This window comes from Podarcis vaucheri, assembly GCF_965113315.1.
Source record: "Podarcis vaucheri genome assembly, chromosome: 6".
NCBI lineage: Eukaryota > Metazoa > Chordata > Lepidosauria > Squamata > Lacertidae > Podarcis > Podarcis vaucheri.
In genome coordinates this window covers 76,284,479-76,307,291 of record NC_138764.1, presented here as the reverse complement: position 1 = coordinate 76,307,291, position 22,813 = coordinate 76,284,479, and the positions used below count along the sequence as shown (strand labels likewise).

The following is a 22,813-nucleotide window of genomic DNA, read 5'->3' as shown; positions in this document are numbered from 1 at the left end:
CAACTGTGAAGACTGTAACTATGACCAGTTCATCTGAGCACCACAGGAGGGTGCAATACAGAGGAGACTCAGTGTGGAAAGTTTGGGGGAATGGACCACCAAACAGGAAATTGACGATCACCTTTGGTTTTTTTACTTTGGAAATCTCAGGCCCTGCATACAATCTCCATACTGGAGCAAGAGAAACCAATCAAAATGAAAGCAATAAGAAACAAGTGTTTTAATTAAGGTACATATTTACACGATTTTTTCCAAAGTATTATGGAAATATATAATTCTATCAAGTCAAATATTGCAGGATCAATAACCTCTTGTAGACCAAGTTGCAGTTAGTACAAAATATAATACAACCTATTAAATCATTATTAATAAGAAATTCAGCATCAGCCTTTGAGATAAGAAAATATAGATAGGTTAGGAGGGCAGATACTTTGAGAAAGAGCCCTTGAGAAATTAAGATCAACTGATGTGGGGGGAATGCAAAAAATAACAGTACACATAGCTGAGTCTACTAAGCTCAGTGCATTTTTATGCTACACGGTAAAAATGTAACAAGTAACACGCCTTCAAAGCAGTCATTGCCACAGAGGTACTAACTTTATAAAAAGCTCAACATTTTAGATCCTGTGGCACTTGGGGATTTTCATTCCCTATCCAATTATTAAAACACAAATACACTGACATTTTCTGTATTGAAGCACTAATTGTTTATCAGCTTCATTTCCTTGGAAACCATGGCTCTTCTATTTCACCTTACTACCTATTAGACTGGAAGACTTCAGTGCATTCAGTGCAGCCATGGAAATCTTAGTTGCTGCCCCCCATGTCCCAACAGCAGCCGGGGGGGGTGTGGTCCTCAGCATGTTTCTGTGGGATTCCAAGCCTTTCTAATCCCTTGACATGCCCTCAGATAAAGGGGGACATATGCCACTCCTGGGACTGGTCTACTTGTTTTCCCTCCATTTAAGACCAATGGGATAGAATATATTTCCTGTGGGAGGCAGGACACACTTTCCGCCCTATTGGCGTGAGCCCAGCAGGGCTGAAGATTTGTCCTACCAACCAGAGAACTTTGCCTATCCCATACCTTCATTGGGTACTCCTCATCAAATCTCTTCTTTAGAGACTCTTAAGCATAAAGAGTTCAAAATTAATTTGGTACCCAATGCCAGTAACAGAAAATGAAGACTAAATCCTACAATAGTTACATATATCTTATGTACAAAAGCACCCAATTAAGGCTAACTTTTGTGTAGATACTACACAAGCGAAATTATACTTTTGGGGGACAGTATTTATTAATAGGAATGTAGTAACATTGGCTAGAAATTATAGCTTCTCACAGAAGAAGCAACCAGTGCGCATGTTTAGAATGCCCCCAAGCAGTACAATGGGCAAACAAGAAGTGGCATGAAGCAATTGCTAAACCCTCATTCCCCCCCCCCACTTTCTTAAGCAAAAGGAGCCCCAGCAAATCACAGGAATTGGAAAAATGTATTGTCCAAAGAAAGGATGCAGTTCTTTTCTTGTTGCTGGTTGAGGGTTTTTAAAAAAGTATTATCTTACCATGTTTATTTGGGGGGAAAGTTGCTAATACTCAATTTGCAATCATTATGACTTCACACAAACATGGTACATTTCCTACTCCTATGACTTGGTGGGGGTAATTTCTTCTACCTGAGATCAGAGAAAGGCATATGTTCATTTGGTGCTTCAAGCCACTGCAGCCTTTCCTGTTTTGGGGGACAGTTGTGGGAGAGAGATATTTCGGATGTCAGACACTCAGATATGGTTGTTTGTAGGCAGCTGCAATGCATAGCCAGGCTCATCAAAGTGTAAGCAGGCATGTTACCTGAGGAACTAAGAAATCAACTGCAGAGTATGACATGCTTTTCATAGTTGGCTTACAGTATGTAAGCATCAGTCACTACAGTGAAAGCAATGTAAGCTCCGGAAGTTACAAAGAGTGCTTCTGTCTAAAAGCCTTTTTAAGAAAGGAAAACAAAATGAGATACTAAGATAACAGAAGATAGTATTTCCCCAGTACAGCCTACAACAGAAAATTGTAGGCTACTTTCACCTCTGCTGTTGCACCAGCAACAAAAACAATCACAAACCCTATTTCATTTCATCCTGCAGACAGTCAGCCATCCTACCTGCAGCTAAGAGTACAGCCCTTGAAAGTTATGCTCATGATTCAAATCAAAGCACTATCCAAGCATCAGATAAAAAGGTGATACCTCTTCACTCTCAACTAGGAAGTGAAAAATACCGGGTTTTAGTATATGAATGACTAGAAGTAAGAATTGTCCAACTTATGTCACATTAAAATAATGTGCAGAAGGTAATAATGTTCTTTCAACAAATAAAAACCAAGCTATTTCTCCAAGTGAACTTCAAACCAAGAGAATAATCACACTAAGGAACAACTGACTGGTTATTACATCTCTAACATGTGGTGGCTGCAATCTGAAAACTTTGGTCCTTCTCATAGTAGGAACTGGCTCCTACTTTCAGAATAAAACTTAAAAAGCAAATAGCTGCACTTATAAGCTGTAGAACAAAGGATCTAACTCTAAAGTTCCACTTTTAAAAAGGAAGTACCATAAAACTACTTCAATGTTTTGACTAGTCCAGGTAACACAAGCAAAAATTGAAAGTTGAAAGAGGACAGTGTTTTGAGCTACATGAGACAGATCTTAACAAGCTTTGGCCCACATAGTATTCTTGCAGACCTAATGATTTGCTCTTTCACTGACAACATCCTGAAGGCGTTTCAGTAAAACATCATCATTTTCCTGGCACAGTCTCTTTGCTGGTGATTCTGTGTCACTGTCAATTGAGATTGCTCTCTTCTTAGGCCTCTGTCCTCCTTGTTTTATCATATTGTTGATTTCCTTCAAACTCTGAAAATTAAAGAATTACAATCAAAGCTGGTAATAATTAAAGATAAAAACAAAAAGAGCTTAATATGTGTCTTTATTAGAGTATATTAGAGGGAAATCCAACATTGCACAAACTTCCCCTTCCTCTAATCTGTAGAATATCAAGTCAGTTCCACTTATGCACCAACTCAACTAGATAGTACCCTTAGCTTTCAAAAATGTTCAGAAGTGCAGTATAATATTCAATCTTTGATTAAATTATTACAATCACATATAGTATTAGGGCACTTCAAAAAGGTATGGAGAAGGTTTTAAACACTTAAACAGCATTAATCTTACCTTAGAAGGGCTCCCATTAAATTTATATAAGAGGGCAGTTTTAGGAGTCAAGCAAGCACCATTCTTATGAGGTGAAACATAAACAGAATGTTGTTGGGATATCCGCCGAGGAGATACAGGTTGATGTTTAATGCTAGGAAATGGGGAAAGGGAAGGTGCTTCAACCTTGGAAAGAAAAATTGCAGAGTTAAATACAGACAGGCCATTCTCTAATTTTACAAATGTAAGATTTAACGGAAGAACACAAGCTCAAAAATGACAACTATGACGAAGTTTATTTGACCATCTATACAATTTTCTAAACCATGTATGTTACACTCTTAATTTTGAAGGATCTTTTTCAGCCACTGAAGAGATTCCCGAGGCTGCTTCCATAACTTATTCACCAAAAATACCAATTCAACATCAAATAGATACCATTAATTCGATCTTAGGCTTTGAAGAGAATTCTCTGCTACCCAAGACTTGGAGGAACCTGTTGTACAGCAGTTAAGAGGGGAACAATATAACATGCACCTCTTTGAATCTCTCTTTAGAATACACCACATCTAATAACAATTCTATTTAACATACCACATTTGTTATGTATGCATTACTTAAAACTTAGGTTACTTATCATCACAGTAATACTGAAATTTTACATACAGTGGAACCTCGAGTTGCGGATGTAATCTGTCCCGGAGGCGCGTCAAAGTGTTTGCATCCAGAAGCGCCACGCCTGCGTGTGTGTGCGCACTTTAGTGCTTCTGCACATGCAGCAAAACCTGGAAGTAATCTGTTCTGGTACTTCCAGGTTGCTGTGGGACACAACTTGAAAAGGCGTAACCTGAAGCTGACGCAACATGAGGTATGACTGTATTGAAGGATCTTTCGGAGAACCTAACGATTTCTCAAGATATTTTGAATATAAATTTGCAACCATTCAAATTATGCTTATGTAGAAGGCTAATGACCCAAAGTACACCACGGTACTACTTCTTATTGGTTACACAAAGTAAGTTTTATAATTGATTAATACAAACAGATTTAACAGGAGTCCACATAGTTTTTCCCCAATTACTCTTATCTGGGTGATTACCTCTGGGTGATGTTTATCTGATGTGGGTTCTAATTTCAGTGCGAAGACCTGCACTCTTCCTAAATAAACGGTGTCATAAAATGTTGGAAGATCCCCTCTCTCCTCCTTTTCCAAGCCTTTGGGAATTTCTGGTTTTGTTCTCATAGGTGAACAGCTCATCTTCCTGGGTAAGTCTAATGAAATGAAGGTGTAAGAAAAATAACATAGGCCATTATTATTATTATTATTAAAATGATGGGGGGAAATTTGAAATGGTAGAGATACAGGCAGATAGATAACTTCTCTCTTCACCATCCACCCAATCTGTAGTGCTGCTATAATCGGTCCAACAGCACAAGCCTTTGCTTGTTTACTTGGAAGTAAGTAACTTAGGTACAACATCCCCAGTCTTAAGTGGTTGTAGTAAATGTGGATTGAGCCAATGTATATAATGTCAAACCAGTAATAAAATCAGTTCACCATGTAATGAATTCTGGCCAAATTACCCAACACAGGTGCTCATCTTGCCTTCTTTCATCTTGTAACTGGAGACCGAGGAGACTCTGTGACAAGGAGTGCCTTTCATCAGTTTAGGGTGGTATGCCAGCTCTGGCCTCCTGGACAGAAATAGCCCAACCCATGTTGAGTAGCATCTAGGATTGACTGCTGTAATGCATTTTATATGATGCTTCTGAAGGCTATTTGCTGACTGGGACAGGTTAATGAGAACGTATTTCAACAGCACTGAAAGAACCTTGTTGCTTTCTAGACCATTTCCAAACACAATCAAAGTGCTGGTGCACCTGCTCTCATGAAGACCTGTCTCTGCACTGGGGTCATCCACATTCATGACATTTAGGAATCTTGTAAAAACACATCTCTGCTCCCAGGCCTGTGTTAATGCAGTATAGTATAATTTTAACTCTTCCCAACTACTTTTGTATCATTTTCTTCCTATATTTTCATGTTTTAAAATGTATTCTAAGATTGTTGTACACCCCATTGATGTTGGTAGTAGTACAGAAGTTTTAATCAAACTGCAATTTTTGGGGAGAAACAAATATCCAGAGATTGCATGAATGGATACACCTGCATGTGCCTAAAGAGATCCTTAAATTCCAACCTTACAGGACCATCCTATGGATGTTTACTTATGCGTGTCATGCTGGTTATTCCTACTCTCTCTTTGGTTACATAATAATAATAATAATAATAATAATAATAATAATAATTTTTATTTATACCCCGCCCATCTGGCTGGGTATCCCCAGCCACTCTGGGCAGCTTCCCCAGCCACACACATAGTTGTCATTTTTCTATCTCCTGCTAGGGGTGGTTTGGTCTAAAGAATCTATCATGAAAGGACTTGGACTAAAAGTCCAAGTATCTGATTCTACCACCAACTTTAGAGTCATATCTTTTCATCAGATTTATAGAACATGGGCATCAGGGTGGTATTCAACTCAGTTTTAGTCAACTGAATACTCAAATGCCATTAATTTCAATAGGTCTACTCTGAGTAAAACTTAAGATGAATTACCCCCCCCCCCCGTTTTGAATGTATGTATTCAGGAATTTCCTTCCCCTTAAACCATTCAATTAAATTTTAAAAGTATTAGATCTATTTACTTACCTTCTTCTGACATCTCTTCCACTTTTATATCTGACGCTGCCTCTGTGGACGCACTTTTCAGTAAAACACTTCTGTAGACCTATAGCACATGGAAAAATGCAGGTTTTGGAATTGCTGGTAAATTGAAAGAAAAGGTTTACAATTTCTCAAAAGTGCAGGTAATATTTAGGTAACAAATGTATTATCTTTACTAAATGCCTTAACAAAATGTTTGTAGCTTGAGAACATACTTACATGGCTATTTGCTTGTGGCTGGTTTCTATAGCATTTCATTATGTCCTGAAACGTTCTTTCATCTTTGGATACCTGAACAGAAGAAGAAGAGTTTGGATTTGATATCCCGCTTTTATCACTACCCAAAGGAGTCTCAAAGCGGCTAACATTCTTCTTTCCCTTCATCCCCCACAACAACCACTCTGTGAGTTGAGTGGGGCTGAGAGACTTCAAGAAGTGTGACTAGCCCAGGGTCACCCAGCAGCTGCATGTGGAGGAGCGGAGACGCGAACCCGGTTCCCCAGATTAAGAGACTACCGCTCTTACCCACTACACCACACTGGCTCTACAGAACATTGCCAAACCCATTACACAATAAAAACATTCCTGTAGACATGCATGGATTTGAAGGGTTGGGAGAGCGCTTCTACATGCGTAAGTGAGCTTCCAATGACTTCTCCTGCAGCTCTTTGTGATGCTTGACAACTCAATAAATCTTTAGGACATGAGTAGGCAAACTAAGGCCTGGGGGCTGGATCTGGCCCAATCGGCTTCTAAATCCGGCCCGCAGATAGTCCGGGAATCAGTGTGTTTTTACATGAGTAGAATGTGTGCTTTTATTTAAAATGCATCTCTGGGTTATTTGTGGGGCATAGGAATTCGTTCTTTTTTTTTTCTTCTTCCAAAATATAGTCCGCCCCCCCAAAGGCCTGAGGGACAGTGGACCGGCCCCTTGCTAAAAAAGTTTGCTGACTGCTGCTTTAGGAGGAAATTCCCAACAGAGCATAAGGAGCTAGACCTTTGAGTTGAAAATAAGCCAGTGCTAGTGCATATGAGAAAGATACAAGAAATTGAATGCAGATTTCCAAAGAATAGCAAGGAGAGACAAGAAGGCCTTCTTAAACGAGCAATGCAAAGAAATAGAGGAAAGCAACAGAATGGGAAGAACCAGAGATCTGTTCAAGAAAATCAGAAATATGAAAGGAACATTTCGCACAAAGATTACCATAATAAAGGACAAAAGTGGTAAAGACCTAACTGAAGCAGAAGACATCAAGAAGAGGTGGCAAGAATACACTGAGGAATTATACCAGAAAGATATGGATGTCTCGTACACCCCAGGTAGTGTGGTTGCTGACCTTGAGCCAGACATCCTGGAGAGTGAAGTCAAATGGGCCTTAGAAAGCACTGCAAATAACAAGGCCAGTGGAAGTGATGGTATTCCAGCTGAACTGTTTAAAATTTTAAAAGATGATGCTGTTAAGGTGCTACACTCAATATGCCAGCAAGTTTGGAAAACTCAGCAGTGGCCAGAGGATTGGAGAAGATCAGTCTACATCCCAATCCCAAAGAAAGGCAGTGCCAAAGAATGCTCCAACTACCGCACAATTTCACTCATTTCACACGCTAGCAAGGTTATGCTTAAAATTCTACAAGGAAGGCTCAAGCAGTATGTGGACTGAGAACTCCCAGAAGTGCAAGCTGGATTTAGAAGAGGCAGAGGAACCAGAGACCAAATTGCAAACATGCGCTGGATTATGGAGAAAGCTAGAGAGTTCCAGAAAGACATCTACTTCTGCTTCATTGACTATGCAAAAGCCTTTGACTGTGTCGACCACAGCAAACTATGGCAAGTCCTTAAAGAAATGGGAGTGCCTGATCACCTCATCTGTCTCCTGAGAAATCTCTATGTGGGACAAGAAGCTACAGTTAGAACTGGATATGGAACAACTGATTGGTTCCAAATTGGAAAAGGAGTACGGCAAGGCTGTATATTGTCTCCCTGCTTATTTAACTTATATGCAGAATTCATCATGCGAAAGGCTGGGCTGGATGAATCCCAAGCCGGAATTAAGATTGCCGGAAGAAATATCAACAACCTCAGATATGCAGATGACACAACCTTGATGGCAGAAAGTGAAGAGGAATTAAAGAACCTTTTAATGAGGGTGAAAGAGGAGAGCGCAAAATATGGTCTGAAGCTCAACATCAAAAAAACGAAGATCATGGCCACTGGGCCCATCACTTCCTGGCAAATAGAAGGGGAAGAAATGGAGGCAGTGAGAGATTTTACTTTCTTGGGCTCCTTGATCACTGCAGATGGTGACAGCAGTCACGAAATTAAAAGACGCCTGCTCCTTGGGAGAAAGGCGATGGCAAACCTAGACAACATCTTAAAAAGCAGAGACATCACCTTGCCAACAAAGGTCCGTATAGTAAAAGCCATGGTTTTCCCAGTAGTGATGTATGGAAGTGAGAGCTGGACCATAAAGAAGGCTGATCGCCGAAGAATTGATGCTTTTGAATTATGGTGCTTGAGGAGACTCTTGAGAGTCCCATGGACTGCAAGAAGATCAAACCTCTCCATTCTGAAGGAAATCAGCCCTGAGCGCTCACTGGAAGGACAGATCGTGAAGCTGAGGCTCCAATACTTTGGCCACCTCACGAGAAGAGAAGACTCCCTGGAAAAGACCCTGATGTTGGGAAAGATGGAGGGCACAAGGAGAAGGGGACGACAGAGAATGAGATGGTTGGATGGTGTTCTTGAAGCTACCAGCATGAGTTTGATCAAACTGCGGGAGGCAGTGGAGGACAGAAGTGCCTGGCGTGCTCTGGTCCATGGGGTCACGAAGAGTCGGACACGACTAAACGACTAAACAACAACAACAAAGTGCATATGAATACATGATGACTGCATGTAGCCTAAATGAGGTGTCCGCCAGCAACAATCTTTATGGAGAAACACAAAACTGGTGGGATGATGTGCACTTGAGGTTTCTCTTAGTTGCATGCCATATGGCTAAGTTTGTGGCTGACAGTAGGAACCAAAGTGTTCATAAATGCTTATGTTGTGAGCTGCCCTGAGATCTATAGATGACGGCGGTATAAATTTAATAAATAACAATGATAAATAAATTACATGGTGGGAAGTAATTCTACGGCAGTGTTTCCCAACCTTTTTTGGGCAAAGGCACACTTGTTTGATGCAAAAAATCTCGAGGCACACCACCATTACAGCCCCGTGACGTCAGCGCGCAGTGTCACGCCGGGAGGGACGCACGAAAGTGTAAGTTTCAATTATTCCCCCTCCCCCTTGCCTTCCTTCTGTGCCAACCGCCAAAAAGCCAAGAAAAAAGCCAAGACTTTAGGGCAGCAGGTCGACACGGAAGAAGCTCCTACCTAAGGACAGGTGCGACGGCCGTGTCCTCTTCTGCCACACTTGGCAGGCCTGCCTCACGGTCGTGACTCCCACCCCGATTTCTCCCCGCAGGTCGAGCGGCACAGGCAGCCCAATGTGTCCAGCCCAGACACAAGCCCCGCTTCCCCACTCTAGATCCTGAATGCGACCAAGTGCTCTGGACTCCCGAGCAGGGTGGGAAAGAGGACTCGCATCTGGTAGCCTCCGGGCTCCTCGCCTGCTCGAGGGATGGCATTGCAGGCAAGCTGCCGGCCGTCGCCATCGCCGCCCCCTCATGCGAGTGGACCTGCCCGGAGTGGTGGGCCGGGGGAGGCTCGCTCTCTGTGGGGATGTGGCCCGCACGCGCGGCCCCGCTTCCTCCTGCCCAGGGCTGAGCTTCTTACCCGCGATCTCGGTCTCGCGCACGCGGATCCCACTTATTCCGAAGCTCGCGCCACTAGCCAGGGCTCTCACACCGTGCCAGGGCGAGGCGGCGCGGCCTACTGACATCATCGCGGCTCGCCGCCACCCTCAACTTCCCTGTCCCCTCCCCTCCCTCGGGTCGCTGTGGTTACCGAGGACTGCAAGCTGTGGTTACCGAGGACTGCAAGGACTGCAAACTTCGCGCAGGCCCAGTAGCAAGCGGCGATGGGGCTAGCCGGAGAAGAGAGGGCGAGCCCCCTCCGCTCCGGCCCTAAATAGGGCAAGCCACGCCCCCTCCAGCCAGCCGATTGTCTGGTCAGGAGGCGTGGCCAGATGGGATTCCCCTGCTCTCGCGGGGGCTGAGACCAGCCCCCGCTCACGTGGGGAAGGGCGTGATGCCCACAACCCCACCTCCTGGGGCAGGCCCGGAAGTGGCTATGCGCGAAAACTTCGCGCATGCGCAGGCCCAGGTAGCGAGCGGCGATGGGATGTGGGAGGGAGCTCGCTCACCGCCCCACGTGTGCTTGCCGCCGCCGCCCCGCCTCTCACCGCCCGACTCGCCCGCCTCCCTCCCACGGAACACAAGGCAACGTTCCACGGCACACTAGTGTGCCGCGGAACACCGGTTGGGAAACACTGTTCTACGGGACCTCAAAGGAAGTAATAGAAGGAGTCACTTTTTATTATCATTGTAAAATGTCGCATAGTTTGAATTAATGTCTTTTGTTGCATATTCCCAGTCGCATCATTTATAAAGATTGTGACAGCAAATATTGTTGGAGCTCACACCTAACTGAGCACTAGTATTTAAATAAATTCCTTGCTCTTACCTTTGCTCAGCGACTGCTTTGGAAAGGGGATGCCCAGCAAATACTTCCCACTCTCCAGCTCCATAACTACAAGTATGGGGTAAATGGAGAAAGGGCTGTTTCCTACAGCTACTTAGTGCATTTCTGTTTCTAAGGTACAATTGGCTAAATTCATACCTTCCTAATTCACTTGGCAGTTTGAAGAGCTCAAATAAGATAAACGTGAAATGACTATGTGTTGTTCCACACACTGAGAAATACTGAAATATTAGTTGGCATTTGCTTCAAGAGATTCTATAGAGGACTTGTGGTACAGGAAAGATTCTGAAAAGCACCTCTGGGGTGCTTATATATAGCACTTCTGGGGAACACAAGGACAGCTTATCAAACTGTTACATAACACAGTTTCGAAGGCTCAGTATCAAAGCATCCAGGTTTTGCATGCAACAACTAATCCATGCTGTGATAGAGAACATGCCGCAATATGTTCTTATTTGATTGACACAAAGGGAAATTACTAATATTAAGTATTTGGGATGGAAAAAACACAGAATCGTCAGGTTTGTATTTGAACAACTTATATATCACTAAACAGGCAGCTGGAATGGTGATATGAAAGTCATGCCAGAATATAACATAAAAACAGTACTGCATTCTGAACAGAATGCCTTACCTTTGCCATGATGAACAAAGCACAAATTAGGAGCTGATCCAAGTGCCTATCTTTCATTAGATCTGTACAATGAACCAATGTGAATTCGAAACATGTCCATATCTTCCTGCGCAAATCATTGGAAACATCCAGTTTTATGCACAGATCACGCAACCGCACACTTGCCAGATGATACACCTAAAATGAATTACCATGTAACACTAAGTGAATTTAACAGATTTTTTTTTTTTTGGAATGTTAGGAATTTGAGCGGAGGGACAAACAAGGAATAGGAATGTGAGGAAATGGAAGTGTACACTATTTTCATTTCAGGCAATTTTGCTCTTTAATACAGACTATGTATGTTTTAGGAGATGTTTGAAACAGTGGTATGCACATTTCTCCTGCCTCGTTCAAAATGCTGTGACCCACCATAAATGCTCCCCTTTAAAGCCACTCCTCATCTTGGCCCAAAGGCTTCTAACGCTAGCATATAAATACAAGGTGTCTCTTTCCCAATGTGTCTGGTATATGCATTTTCCTTTACACCCATTTTAATTGATTTTCATGCTCTACTGTAGGCTCATTGCTTAGTTATATCCCATCTCCATTTAGATGATTAAAAACATTTCATCCTTATCCCCTAGGGGCGATTTATTCCAAAACAGATGCTCTCCAGCTTCTGTTGGTTCTCCCCCCCCCCCCAGGGGTCAGTGCTTCCATTCACACAAGTGGAACTTTAGATCCAAGCCAGCATGTTGTGACTTGGAGTAAATCTATTTTGTACAATGTTGCAACGTAAATCCTGCTGGCTTTAATGTAGAATATTTTGTTAGGGCTATTACTACGAAGCATTATTTTGTGGCAGTGGGAGGGGGGCGTTAGAAACTTTAGCAAAAAATATCTTCTAGAAACACTTTTTACCTTTCTGAAAAATAGTGCAAGAGATCCAGTTTTCTTTGGCCTGCTTCCAGCTGGCTGATATGCCTCTTGTGCTTGAGTCATATGATGACTTGGAGACACACTGATTAAAGCTTGAGCAGTGAGTGGGGCTTGTCCAAGGCTGTCCGCTTTAGATTCTTCAGACAAGTTGACTGAAATCGGTATCAAAGTGATCCCTCCAGTATTATTTGCAATACCTAGGGTATATCCACAAGTTACAATTTATGTATTTACAACACACTTGAAAAAGTTAATTGCAAACAGAAAAATTATTTAAAAACTTTTTATATAAGTGTATTGATGTGCATGTTATTTACTCATCAATATAGCTATACCATATAGTGCCTTTATAAATAAACACACCAAAATGAACTTCCCACAATAGTTAAAAGGCATTCAGTGAACCAAAAGTGTTTATAGCCAACAGTTTCACATTTATTACTCTTCTCCAAGATTACCAGCATTATAATCTAAATTATAAATTGCAATATATATTCAACTTACCATGCAATGTAATTTTTTGTCCTGTTACTGTAGCTGTTGTCATTGCAAGAACCGTCTGCTCAGTTGAAACAGGCACATTTTCATCAACAAAGCTTGACACTGGGGCAATTTTCAACCTAGTCCCTTCAGTCAGATTTTTTTCTGCAGGTTTTTCTTTTGGGCTTTCATCTCCAAAAAGTCTCCTCTTAGCACTTCCTGCCACAGGAGAACTATAGCGATCATGAACAGAAATGGGAGACAATGGTTGCATATCTAAAATAAAAGAGGGGACAATGTGTCACAACAAAATGCAACTGATCACAGAGAGGTTAACTTTATCATTTCAGTAATTAAATTTTGAGACGCAGAATAGTCATGCACCAATACTACATTTTCATAATTTCTAAATATTGATTTAAGTTCCTATTTGCACAAAAATTCTTTCCCAGAGTCTAAACAACAAGGTCACATTTACCACTGAATGGATTTTTTCATTTGTCACAAGCCATACATCAATAAGGAATAATGAAGCTCAGCAATATACAGATTACAGTGTGTGAGTGAGAGGCCAACATTCATTTAGGCTGCTGATTCTTAACACTCCTTGACGGATCTTTTCTTTGGGAAACAACTTGTTTAGAAGTAAACATCTTTGAATAAGTAATATTACCAACAGGAATTATTTGTGTTCTTGTCCTCAAGCAGAAGCAACCCTTCTCAACGAGTCACATAAAACCTGTTTTCCTCCTTAAGAAGGGCAACACTTTCCACTTTCTTATCTAGGCCAGTGTTTGTAAGCCAATAGTCTGTAAGCTTGGTTAGGTCTGCTTAACTGCTTAAAATGGCCCATCAGCCCTGAGCAGCCTCTCTTCTCCCACTTGAATGTTACTATTGCAAGCAGGCTGGAATTCCTTCCAGTTTCTGGAGCATTCTAACCTGCTAGCAATCATGGTGCACAAAAAGCAGGAGAGACACCTTAGCAAAAAACAGAGAGTTGGGTCTATCTTCCTCCCCATTTGCAGCACTTTGGAGGAAATCCCACTTATCCCTCTGCTGATTGGTGCAGAGTAGTTGGGTGGGGGTATGTCTGCCTGCCTCTCTATGTGCCTGGTCACTTTGGTACAGCTTACTATTGGCATGTGCCTTTCAGGAGTTTACCAACAATGAATGCAACCTTTAGAGGCTTTTATGACTGACAATACTACCCAGATATATGTATAGCAGCAGTTAAATAACTTTCAAAATTTTGAAGGAAGGAAAAGTTTTCAGAAAAAAACAACAACACTGAAATGCTTTTCTTCTAGCTTTTAACTAAAACCCAGATGACCAATTCTAATTGACTACCTGGACAAGGAGACGCTTTTAAATACAAATTATTTCACACACAGAAAAGAGTAGCAAGATATTGAGGAAAAGGCGAGAGAGATGATGAGCTTACCCCGTCTAAGACTTTCCCCAAGATTTGTCCGAACCTCTTTGACTCGAGGATGTACTATAGGAGATACCGGCATCATGGGAAGGTGTCCTAGTCCTCTTCCTCCATTCCCTGTTTCAAAATTACATGGAAATATTACCTGGGAAGGAAAATGTGACAATTTTGAAGAGGTAGGAATAATACTGTTTTGCTATTATACAAATATTTATTTAATGGGGAACTGAGTAGTTCACCACAAATTTCGCTCCTTGATTTAAGGGGTGAGGGATATGACTTACCGTATTTTTCGCCCTATAAGACACACTTTTTCCCCTCCAAAAATGAAGGGGAAATGTGGGTGCGTCCTATGGGGTGAATGCAGGCTTTCGCTGAAGCCTGGAGAGCGAGAGCGGTAGGTGCGCACCGACCCCTCTCGCTCTCCAGGCTTCGCGGACCTCTCCTCAAGCAGCGGGAATGCTCCCGCTGCTTGGGGAGAGTTGCCGGCATCCCGAAGCCTGCGCGCGCTGATCTCAGCACGTCCAGGCTTCGCGGATCTCTCCCCAAGCAGCGGGAGCGTTCCCGCTGGTTGGGGAGAGTTGCCGGCATCCCGAAGCCTGCGCGCGCTGATCTCAGCGCGTCCAGGCTTCGCGGATCTCTCCTCAAGCAGCGGGAACGCTCCCGCTGCTTGGGGAGAGTTGCCGGCATCCCGAAGCCTGCGCGCGCTGATCTCAGCGCGTCCAGGCTTCGCGGATCTCTCCTCAAGCAGCGGGAACGCTCCCGCTGCTTTGGGAGAGTTGCCGGCATCCCGAAGCCTGTGCGCGCTGATCTCAGCGCGTCCAGGCTTCGCGGATCTCTCCTCAAGCAGTGGGAGCCACCGCTGGGCTCCCACGGCTTGCAGAGAGCTGCCTGTTTGGGGGCTGGGGTCGGGGGAAGCTCGGGCTGCCCCAGCCCCACGCCTGGGGGGGAAATAATTTTTTTCCCTTTATTTCCCCCCAAAAAACTAGGTGCGTCATATGGGACGGTGCGTCCTATAGGGCGAAAAATACGGTAAATTACTCCCATGTGTTCAACTTTAATTATTTGCCTGTCAACATACTTCCTCACAGGTAGGGACCTTGTTTTCTGATGCTTGGAGGGCATCCCACAGAGCAGAATCTTTTGTCCAGGCTAGGCTTTCAAGAATCTGTTCCTCAATGCTGTTGAGATGTTTTACCATATCTCTAGAAAGTCCTTCTTCTGATCGAATCAATATTTCAATCACCTTGAATGAAAAGAGTATTTTGGTCACAGACACACAGTAAAAATCTACTTCAATAACCATTTTCACTGCCTCACATTAAGAATTGTATATCCAAAGCATTTTCCCTACAGCTCGTTTCATCTGGCGTTTTGGAGGCTCTCCCGTATTCTTTCAGCATTTTTCTCCAAAGTCTTCAAACTTCTCTCAGCCACACCAAAAATTTCCATAAAAACTGAATTGCTTTCAGACTCTTTTAGTCCAGCAGTTTTTAATTTTGGAATTTCATATATGAACTGCCCTGATATCTACGGATATAGGGTGGTATACAAATTTAATAAATAATACAATCCCAAACATTTTGGATATGATGATGATGATGATTAACATTGAGACCTCACACATTAAAAACTTCCTGATACAAGGATGCCGTCAGATGTCTTCAGAAAGTTGTGAAATTGTTTATTTCTTTGACATCTGACAGAAAGGCATTATACAGGGCGGGAGTCACTACCGAGAAGGCCCTCTGCCCAGTTCCCTGTACCTTCATTTCTCTACAGTGAAGGAAACACCAGAAGGCCCTCAGAACTGGACCTCAGTGTCTTGTCTGAATGATGAGGGTAAAGATGTTCCTTCAGGTATACAAGGACGAGGCTATTTAGGGCTTTAAAGGTCAGAACCAATACTTTGAATTGTGCTCAGAAACATGCTGGGAGACAATGTAGATCTTTTCGAACTGGTGTCGTATGGACTCAGCAGCCGCTCCCATTCACCAATCTAGCAGTCCCATTCTGGATTAGTTGTAGTTTCCGAGTCACCTTCAAAGGTAGCCCCACATAGTACATTACACAGTACCCAAGAAAATTACTTTACATAGAACACAAACACTCATCAGCGTACAAAATTTTAACCTATCAAAAGATAGTAGACTGGCATTATTATCTAGCTGTCATTTCTGTAAGAAGTCAGAAGGAAGGATTTACCAAACTGCAAACCAACTTTAATTCAGTTAGGCCTTCTTTTACTAGTCTTCCTAACTCCTTCCTTCAACCCTTCGTTGGATGGCATCTCCACCTTACAAAGTAGTATGGAAGCTAAACAATTTCATCACTAAAATACAAGTTCTATATTTGTTTCATAAGACAGAAGTTAGACCTAACTTGGACCAATACTAAATGCCTGGGCCACTAGCACATTACAGTGCATCAAGAGGCTTCAAGTGTACATCCAAATCTGTTAAGTATGCATGCAACAATCTTGCACTGCCAAGGCACTGTGACTGACCACTACTGTTCCTATCAAGCATGCATAGTCTGTGAAACAGCCCTTTGACAACTTAATATACAATACATGAAGTCAGTGCTTTGCTTGGGCTTTACCTTATAAAAATAGAATGGCCTGAGGTTAAGAATTTCAATGATCCAGGGGAAAGTTCGTGGTGAACTATATGCAAACAGCACTATCTCCAAACAACATGCCAGCAAGGAACGGTGGAAAATATCTTGCTCTAAAAGGGCCTAGAAAGAAAAAGCAGAATGTTTAACCTCTCAGTCATATAAGAAATTGTAATTCAGAATGCTTTTTAAACACTGCCAATCAAACTTGAGATACTCAAGCTGTTTTGTCAGGAGTTGAAACTTAGTTATATGGACAGTGCTCAAACACTAGAGAGTTCACAGCGGATATTAGCACACTCTATGCCTAATAGTCCTGTTCTGCTTCCGATTTCTCTCTTTTTAGAAGTTCTGTCAATTATTCTACTTCAAAAAAGATGTTTCATATAGTAAGAAGCTAAGTGAAGTATAACAGGCAAGCATTCATTTCAAGTTTTACTGGTGGTAACAACACATTTCTTCAGAATTACCACTGGTTATATTTTTAATAGCAGATTCTGTAGGTGATAGGTTTTTGAAGTTCCAAACACAGAACTGAATTATTCAGTCTTATAAAATCCTGCTGCAGTAATAATAAATACTTATATAAAATGAAGCTTCTAATAAATAGATTAACAGAGTATCTTCACCCTAAAAACCTAACATAGGTGAGACAAGTTTTGTCTCTGGGGAAGAACCGAGGAAGAGAGATGGCTGCCTCAGTTTGGAAGGTACTATCATCTGAACAGTACATAAGTGAACTAATTAGAAGGGAAGTAGTACAAGGGAAGGTTGAGCACATTCAAGTTACCTTATACAGAACCAGTTCATTAAGATCATAATAGCCCTGCTGGATCAGGTGAAAAGCCCATCTAGTTCAATACTCTTGCTCTTGCATTGGTCCACCTAGCTAATTATTGCCTACTCTAACTAGAGAGCTCCCAAGCAGAGTTCTGTCCTAACAACTTTTACCTGGAAATTCTGGGAACTGTACCTAGGAACTTCTGAATGCAAACTATCACTGAACCCCTCATGCAGTCTTCAGAATTAGAGAAAAAGCCTGAAAATTCTGATCCTTGGATTTTGCTCACCAAAATAGGCTCTCCATACTGCACCCCACCCCCGAGTTGGTTTACTTACAGACATGTCTTTGCCATGTAGCCTCCGCATTTCTTGTACCATTATGGTTTCCAAGATTTTATAATAAAGGATTTCTGCCAATTTTAACCGGTTAACAGCAAAATCTGCAATTTAAACAGAAAGTGTTTACATTTTTTACAGTTTAATTGTATTATACTTCTATAGTAAGACCCAAAAGTTTGTGACTTCATATTGATGAAGAAAACATCAAATGGCTCAGGCTGCAATCCTGTAAGAGTAATGCAGTAGGGGGCTTACTTTTTGGTGAGTATGAATGGGATGGCACAATAAATGCAACAGACCAGGCTTCCTCAAACTCAGCCCCCCAGATGTTTCTGGCCTACAACTCCCATGATCCCTAGCTAGCAAGACCAGTGGTCAGGGATGATGGGAATTCTAGTTTCAAAACATCTGGAGGACCAAGTTTGAGGAAGCCTGCAACAGACAATTCATGCTAGCTACAAGTAGGACCTGAAACAAAATGTTGCAGTGTGGAGTGCTCCCTGTTCAGAATCGCAGCCATTCTAAAAAGATGTCACATAGAGGAGGGAGAAAGGTTGTTTTCTGCTGCTCCAGAGAAGCGGACACGGAGCAATGGATCCAAACGACAAGAAAGAAGATTCCACCTAAACATTAGGAAGAACTTCCTGACAGTAAGAGCTGTTCAACAGTGGAATTTGCTGCCAAGGAGTGTGGTGGAGTCTCCTTCCTTGGAGGTCTTTAAGCAGAGGCTTGACAACCATATGTCAGGAGTGCTCTGATGGTGTTTCCTGCTTGGCAGGGGGTTGGACTCGATGGCCCTTGTGGTCTCTTCCAACTCTATGATTCTATTCTATTCCCTGTCCTCCTAGCTTTCCATTCCCTCACCTAACTGACAGCCAGGCAACCAGCCAACATTCCTTGGTCATTTCAGGCCTCTCTGGAATGTGGGGAGAGGGGGCATTTAAAGAGTTTTCTATATTTCTGCAAACTTTGGGTTTCCATAAGACTGCTGATAACTGTTTTGTATATGGGTAGTCTTTATAGCTTTGTAAGGAACAGCACTCTTCCCCTAAAGATGGAAATTAGTACAGTATATTAAAATAGCTACATGAAGTATTCCCAACATGCCATTTACACAAAGAACTGAAAGTTGTGTTTTTGTTACCTTTGGCTTTGAAACATATGAAATTTAAAATAATATTAATAATATAATAATTATTTGTACCCCGCCCATTCTGGGCAGCTTCCAACAAAGATTAAAAATACATTAAAATGTCACACATTAAAAACTTCCCTGAATATATAATTGTTACTTCCATTCCTACCTATGTGAGATCCTGGCTGATCATCAGTTGACCGTGTATAGTTCTGACAGAAAACGTCCCCTATCTCTTTCACTCTGTTCATGATCGTTTCTACAGGATTTTGTATACAAGACCTATAGTATAAAACCAATAAATTAACATAATATATGAAATGTTATGTAATTATCTTTTGATATAAAGGCTTCCGCTTGCCACATTCTTTTGTAATTAACGCCTTCACTTTACTGCATTTTAAACTAGAATACATTGGCTGCATTTGCACATAATGTTACATTTTAACAATGGTTTGCTCAACAAAGCATGAGTTGTCTAACGGACATGCAAAAAAGGCATGACTTGTTTCTTCAAAGATTGGTTTGTTCCCCAGATTAGTTTTCCAGCTGCTCTTGTGACCTGATGAATGTCAGGGGTGGGATGCCCAAATAAACCATGGTTAAACAAAGCTATTGGGTTCACACATAACATCAAACCATACTAAAAACAAGCGATGGCTTGTAAGCCAACTACAAGCTATGACTTTACACTGTGGTTTGCCTTCAGAAAACAAACTATGGCTAATCTCCTGGGCTCATGTGTTCAAACAGATCATACCTTAGCATTATGTGTGAACCAAACTGTTATGAAAGGCTTAGTCTGCAGAAAGTGAAGGATTAAACTTATAGATTTGATGTTGTTTGTTTGTTTATTTATTTAGCTTGAAATTATTCCATTCCCCATTTGGATGTGCAACACTGCCTTACTTCAGCCATTCCCCACAACAACTTAACAATTGTCTATTCTAAACAAGGAGTGACTGAACATTTTGAAGTATAACTAACTTCCCAAATGATCATTGCCTTATAATAATCTTAGCACAAAATAAGTGGAAAAAGAATGCCCGAAATTTAGTAAACCACTTCCCAAAACAGAGCTCTATAGTTCTGGAATTCCATTTCCATCTAACTTCTTCTTGCTGTAAGAGAACTGAGCCTAACTAACCCCCACCCCTGAATACCCAAGGCTGGGAAGCCATAAAGTTCAGTTCCTATAGAACGAACACCTACTGCTGCCATGACTAGCTGGAAGATTGTTGGATAGGGTGAGAGTATGATCAGTTTTAATTTTTAACTGCATTACTTATAGTAAAGGTAAAGGTACCCCTGACCTTTAGGTCTAGTCACGAACGACTCTGGGGTTGCAGCGCTCATCTTGCTCTGTAGGCTGAGGGAGCCAGCATTTGTCCGCAGACAGTTTCCTGGTCATGTGGCCAGCATGGCTAAGCCGCTTCTGGTGAACCAGAGCAGTTCACGGAAACGGTGTTTACCTGCCCATTAGAGTGGTGCCTATTTATCTATTTGTACTTTTGACGTGCTTTCGAACTGCTAGGTGGGCAGGAGCTGGGACCAAACAATGTGAGCTCACCCTGTCGCGGGGATTCGAACTGCCGACCTTCTGATCAGCAAGCCCTAGGCTCTGTGGTTTAGACCACAGTGCCCCCCGCATCCCTGCATTACTTATACACTTACTGTATTTCAAATCAGTTCACACAACTTCAAGGAAACAAACAAAAAGAAGCAACTTAATGAATTACTAACTGCAAGTCATTATGTTTCCCAGTCATTATTCAAAGAGCTTCTATAGTTTGACACCCCCCTTTTCTTAAATAGGAATCCGCATGCCATATTGCTAGCAGTTTTTTTGACAGTTCCTTAAATTTCAGGAAGTGTTTTGCCATGTAATATTGGAGTTGTAATCCAGGAAAGACAATATGTTTCTTTGGATCCAGTCCCCAGATTATGATTAGATCATTTGATAAAAACCAGAATGGGGGGAGACCTACAGATCTGAGAGAAAGAAAAGGAGTATCCACTTACTCAAAAATAGCTATAAGCTGTTCACTAGGTGCATTTTTTAGCCCTGCTACAATGCTTTGTAACCGGCTTACACTCTGTGTTGCGGAAGCAACAGGAGTAATTACTTGTTCCTTCTCTCTAAGGTATCTCCTGCCAGTCAATGGAGTTGAGGGTGTGAAGGATCTTTTCTACCAAGTCAAAGAGAAACATCTTTCAATTGTTTTGGCCCATGGTTAACTTCACAAATACCATCAAACTTTAGATCATAGCTGCAGAACATGACATGACAAAAACATACCCAAAATAACAATCCCAGAAACTACTGACTGTTCAGAATTGAACTGTATGTTACACTACTTCTTCTTTTTTAGACTGTGGGTTGTATCCATTGACAGGTGGGCTAGCCCCACTCTCCTATCAAAATGGCTTGCTTAGAGTGGTACAACAGAGAATCAGGTCCACTGGTTAGATTCAGTTCCCCACCAGTGGTACGCTCTTGTTTGGCTTACTGTACTGTATGAACAAGGCCACTGAATTGGTGTTCTCCCCCAATCTGCCAAAAAGTTATTTAGATATTGCATTAACCACATCTTAATTTTTTTAAAGTTTGTAAAGATGAAACCAATTCTCTCTATTTGGTAACACCTGTTTACTTTCTGCAAGCAGCGTAGTCAGGAAAACCAATTAATTCCCCTGTCCTTCTGAAAAGTGTTGGTATTTATTTCTCAATAGATATGTGGACAAATCACCTTTTAAAATCTGTTTTTAAGAACAGAGTTTGGATCAGGTACACTGTATAATTCTTTCATACATATGAGCCTGCCTAAGCATTAAAGTAAGTTACAGAGGTCCTGCTTTTTGGCCTGTAGATGAGTGAAAAGTGCTCTCTCAGTGGTGGCACCACATTTGGAATGCTCTGTCTCTCTCTCGGGCCATATGAATGTCCTCATCTCTGCTCATTAAAGAACAAGCAGCAACTATGAATATATTTTTATTCCAGTTTGCTTTTGATTGAATTGTGCTGGGGAGTTATTTTTTCCAGGTGGTCCCAATTTTTGTAATCTATGGTTAAATTTTTGAAATTGTAATTATTTTATGTGTCTTATTATAATCTTGTAAACTGTATTGTGAGGGCAGTGTCCCCTGAAAAGGCATAAAAAATGTACGAAAATAACTTACTATTGCTTTTTATATACATTCAAGACATGTTGACTTAAAATACCTAATCCACTTTTCTTGCTGGAGACTACGAAAGCAAGCACACTTCTGTAAGACAACTAACATTACCTTCTCAAAATGCTGTTGAAGGTAACACTCTACATGAGCTCTTGTCATCACCTTGCCAGATGGCACATCAGTAGAAAACTTCCGAGGAGTTCCAATTTCTTCTTCTGCATCTTCTCCCAAGAAAACTCGCTCATCAAAGTCTCCTTCTGTCAGAACATATTCTTCATATTCTTTATTCAATGCTTTGCTGGAAGACAATATACACTATTATGAATTAATGTTAAAAGAAACCAAACTGGTAAGATTTTATATTTTACCCATTGCTATACACACATGCTCTCAGTGCTCCCCATCTTTTCTACCTATGGTTTTCTAGTTTCTACAAGTTGATTTTTTTTTGAAGCCAACTGTTGGGATAGAATGGAAAAAGGAAGTACTAGCAATTAGGGGGTCTGAAAAAGCCTTTTAAAATATTTTACATCGTTATTTATTTTAATAAAATGTATATACCACTTGATTTTTTAAAAAAAACCAAAACTCAAAGCGGTTTACCAATAGTAAAACAGTAAAATAAAGAAAAAAATACAGCAGTACTTTAAAGCATACAAAAATTAAAGTACTAAACTTTGTAAGCATCTGGGTAAAGGTACCCCTGACCATTAGGTCCAG

The 22,813-nt window shown here is 41.5% G+C and overlaps 1 protein-coding gene across 5 annotated transcripts in view; it reads right to left on the bottom strand.

Annotated features, from left to right (window-relative positions):
- Positions 1–207: 207 nt before the first annotated feature.
- RBL1 (RB transcriptional corepressor like 1) overlaps positions 208–22,813 on the bottom strand; it is a 29,064-nt gene continuing 6,458 nt past the window's right edge. For 2 of the 5 annotated variants that reach the window (XM_082228638.1, XM_082228640.1), the window contains 15 exons: positions 22,205–22,391; positions 20,939–21,105; positions 19,086–19,198; positions 17,779–17,882; positions 16,645–16,782; positions 15,125–15,289; positions 14,053–14,188; positions 12,636–12,887; positions 12,114–12,328; positions 11,211–11,387; positions 6,149–6,220; positions 5,915–5,993; positions 4,303–4,475; positions 3,225–3,389; positions 208–2,906 (listed from right to left, as the gene is read on the bottom strand). In XM_082228638.1, the coding sequence (XP_082084764.1) occupies positions 2,736–2,906; positions 3,225–3,389; positions 4,303–4,475; positions 5,915–5,993; positions 6,149–6,220; positions 11,211–11,387; positions 12,114–12,328; positions 12,636–12,887; positions 14,053–14,188; positions 15,125–15,289; positions 16,645–16,782; positions 17,779–17,882; positions 19,086–19,198; positions 20,939–21,105; positions 22,205–22,391 (2,314 nt within the window). In that variant the 3' untranslated portion in view covers positions 208–2,735. Of the gene's footprint in view, positions 2,907–3,224; positions 3,390–4,302; positions 4,476–4,787; positions 4,899–5,914; positions 5,994–6,148; positions 6,221–11,210; positions 11,388–12,113; positions 12,329–12,635; positions 12,888–14,052; positions 14,189–15,124; positions 15,290–16,644; positions 16,783–17,778; positions 17,883–19,085; positions 19,199–20,938; positions 21,106–22,204; positions 22,392–22,813 lie in introns of those variants that run through there. The other 3 variants (XR_014221271.1, XM_082228639.1, XR_014221270.1) reach the window with 3 other exon arrangements.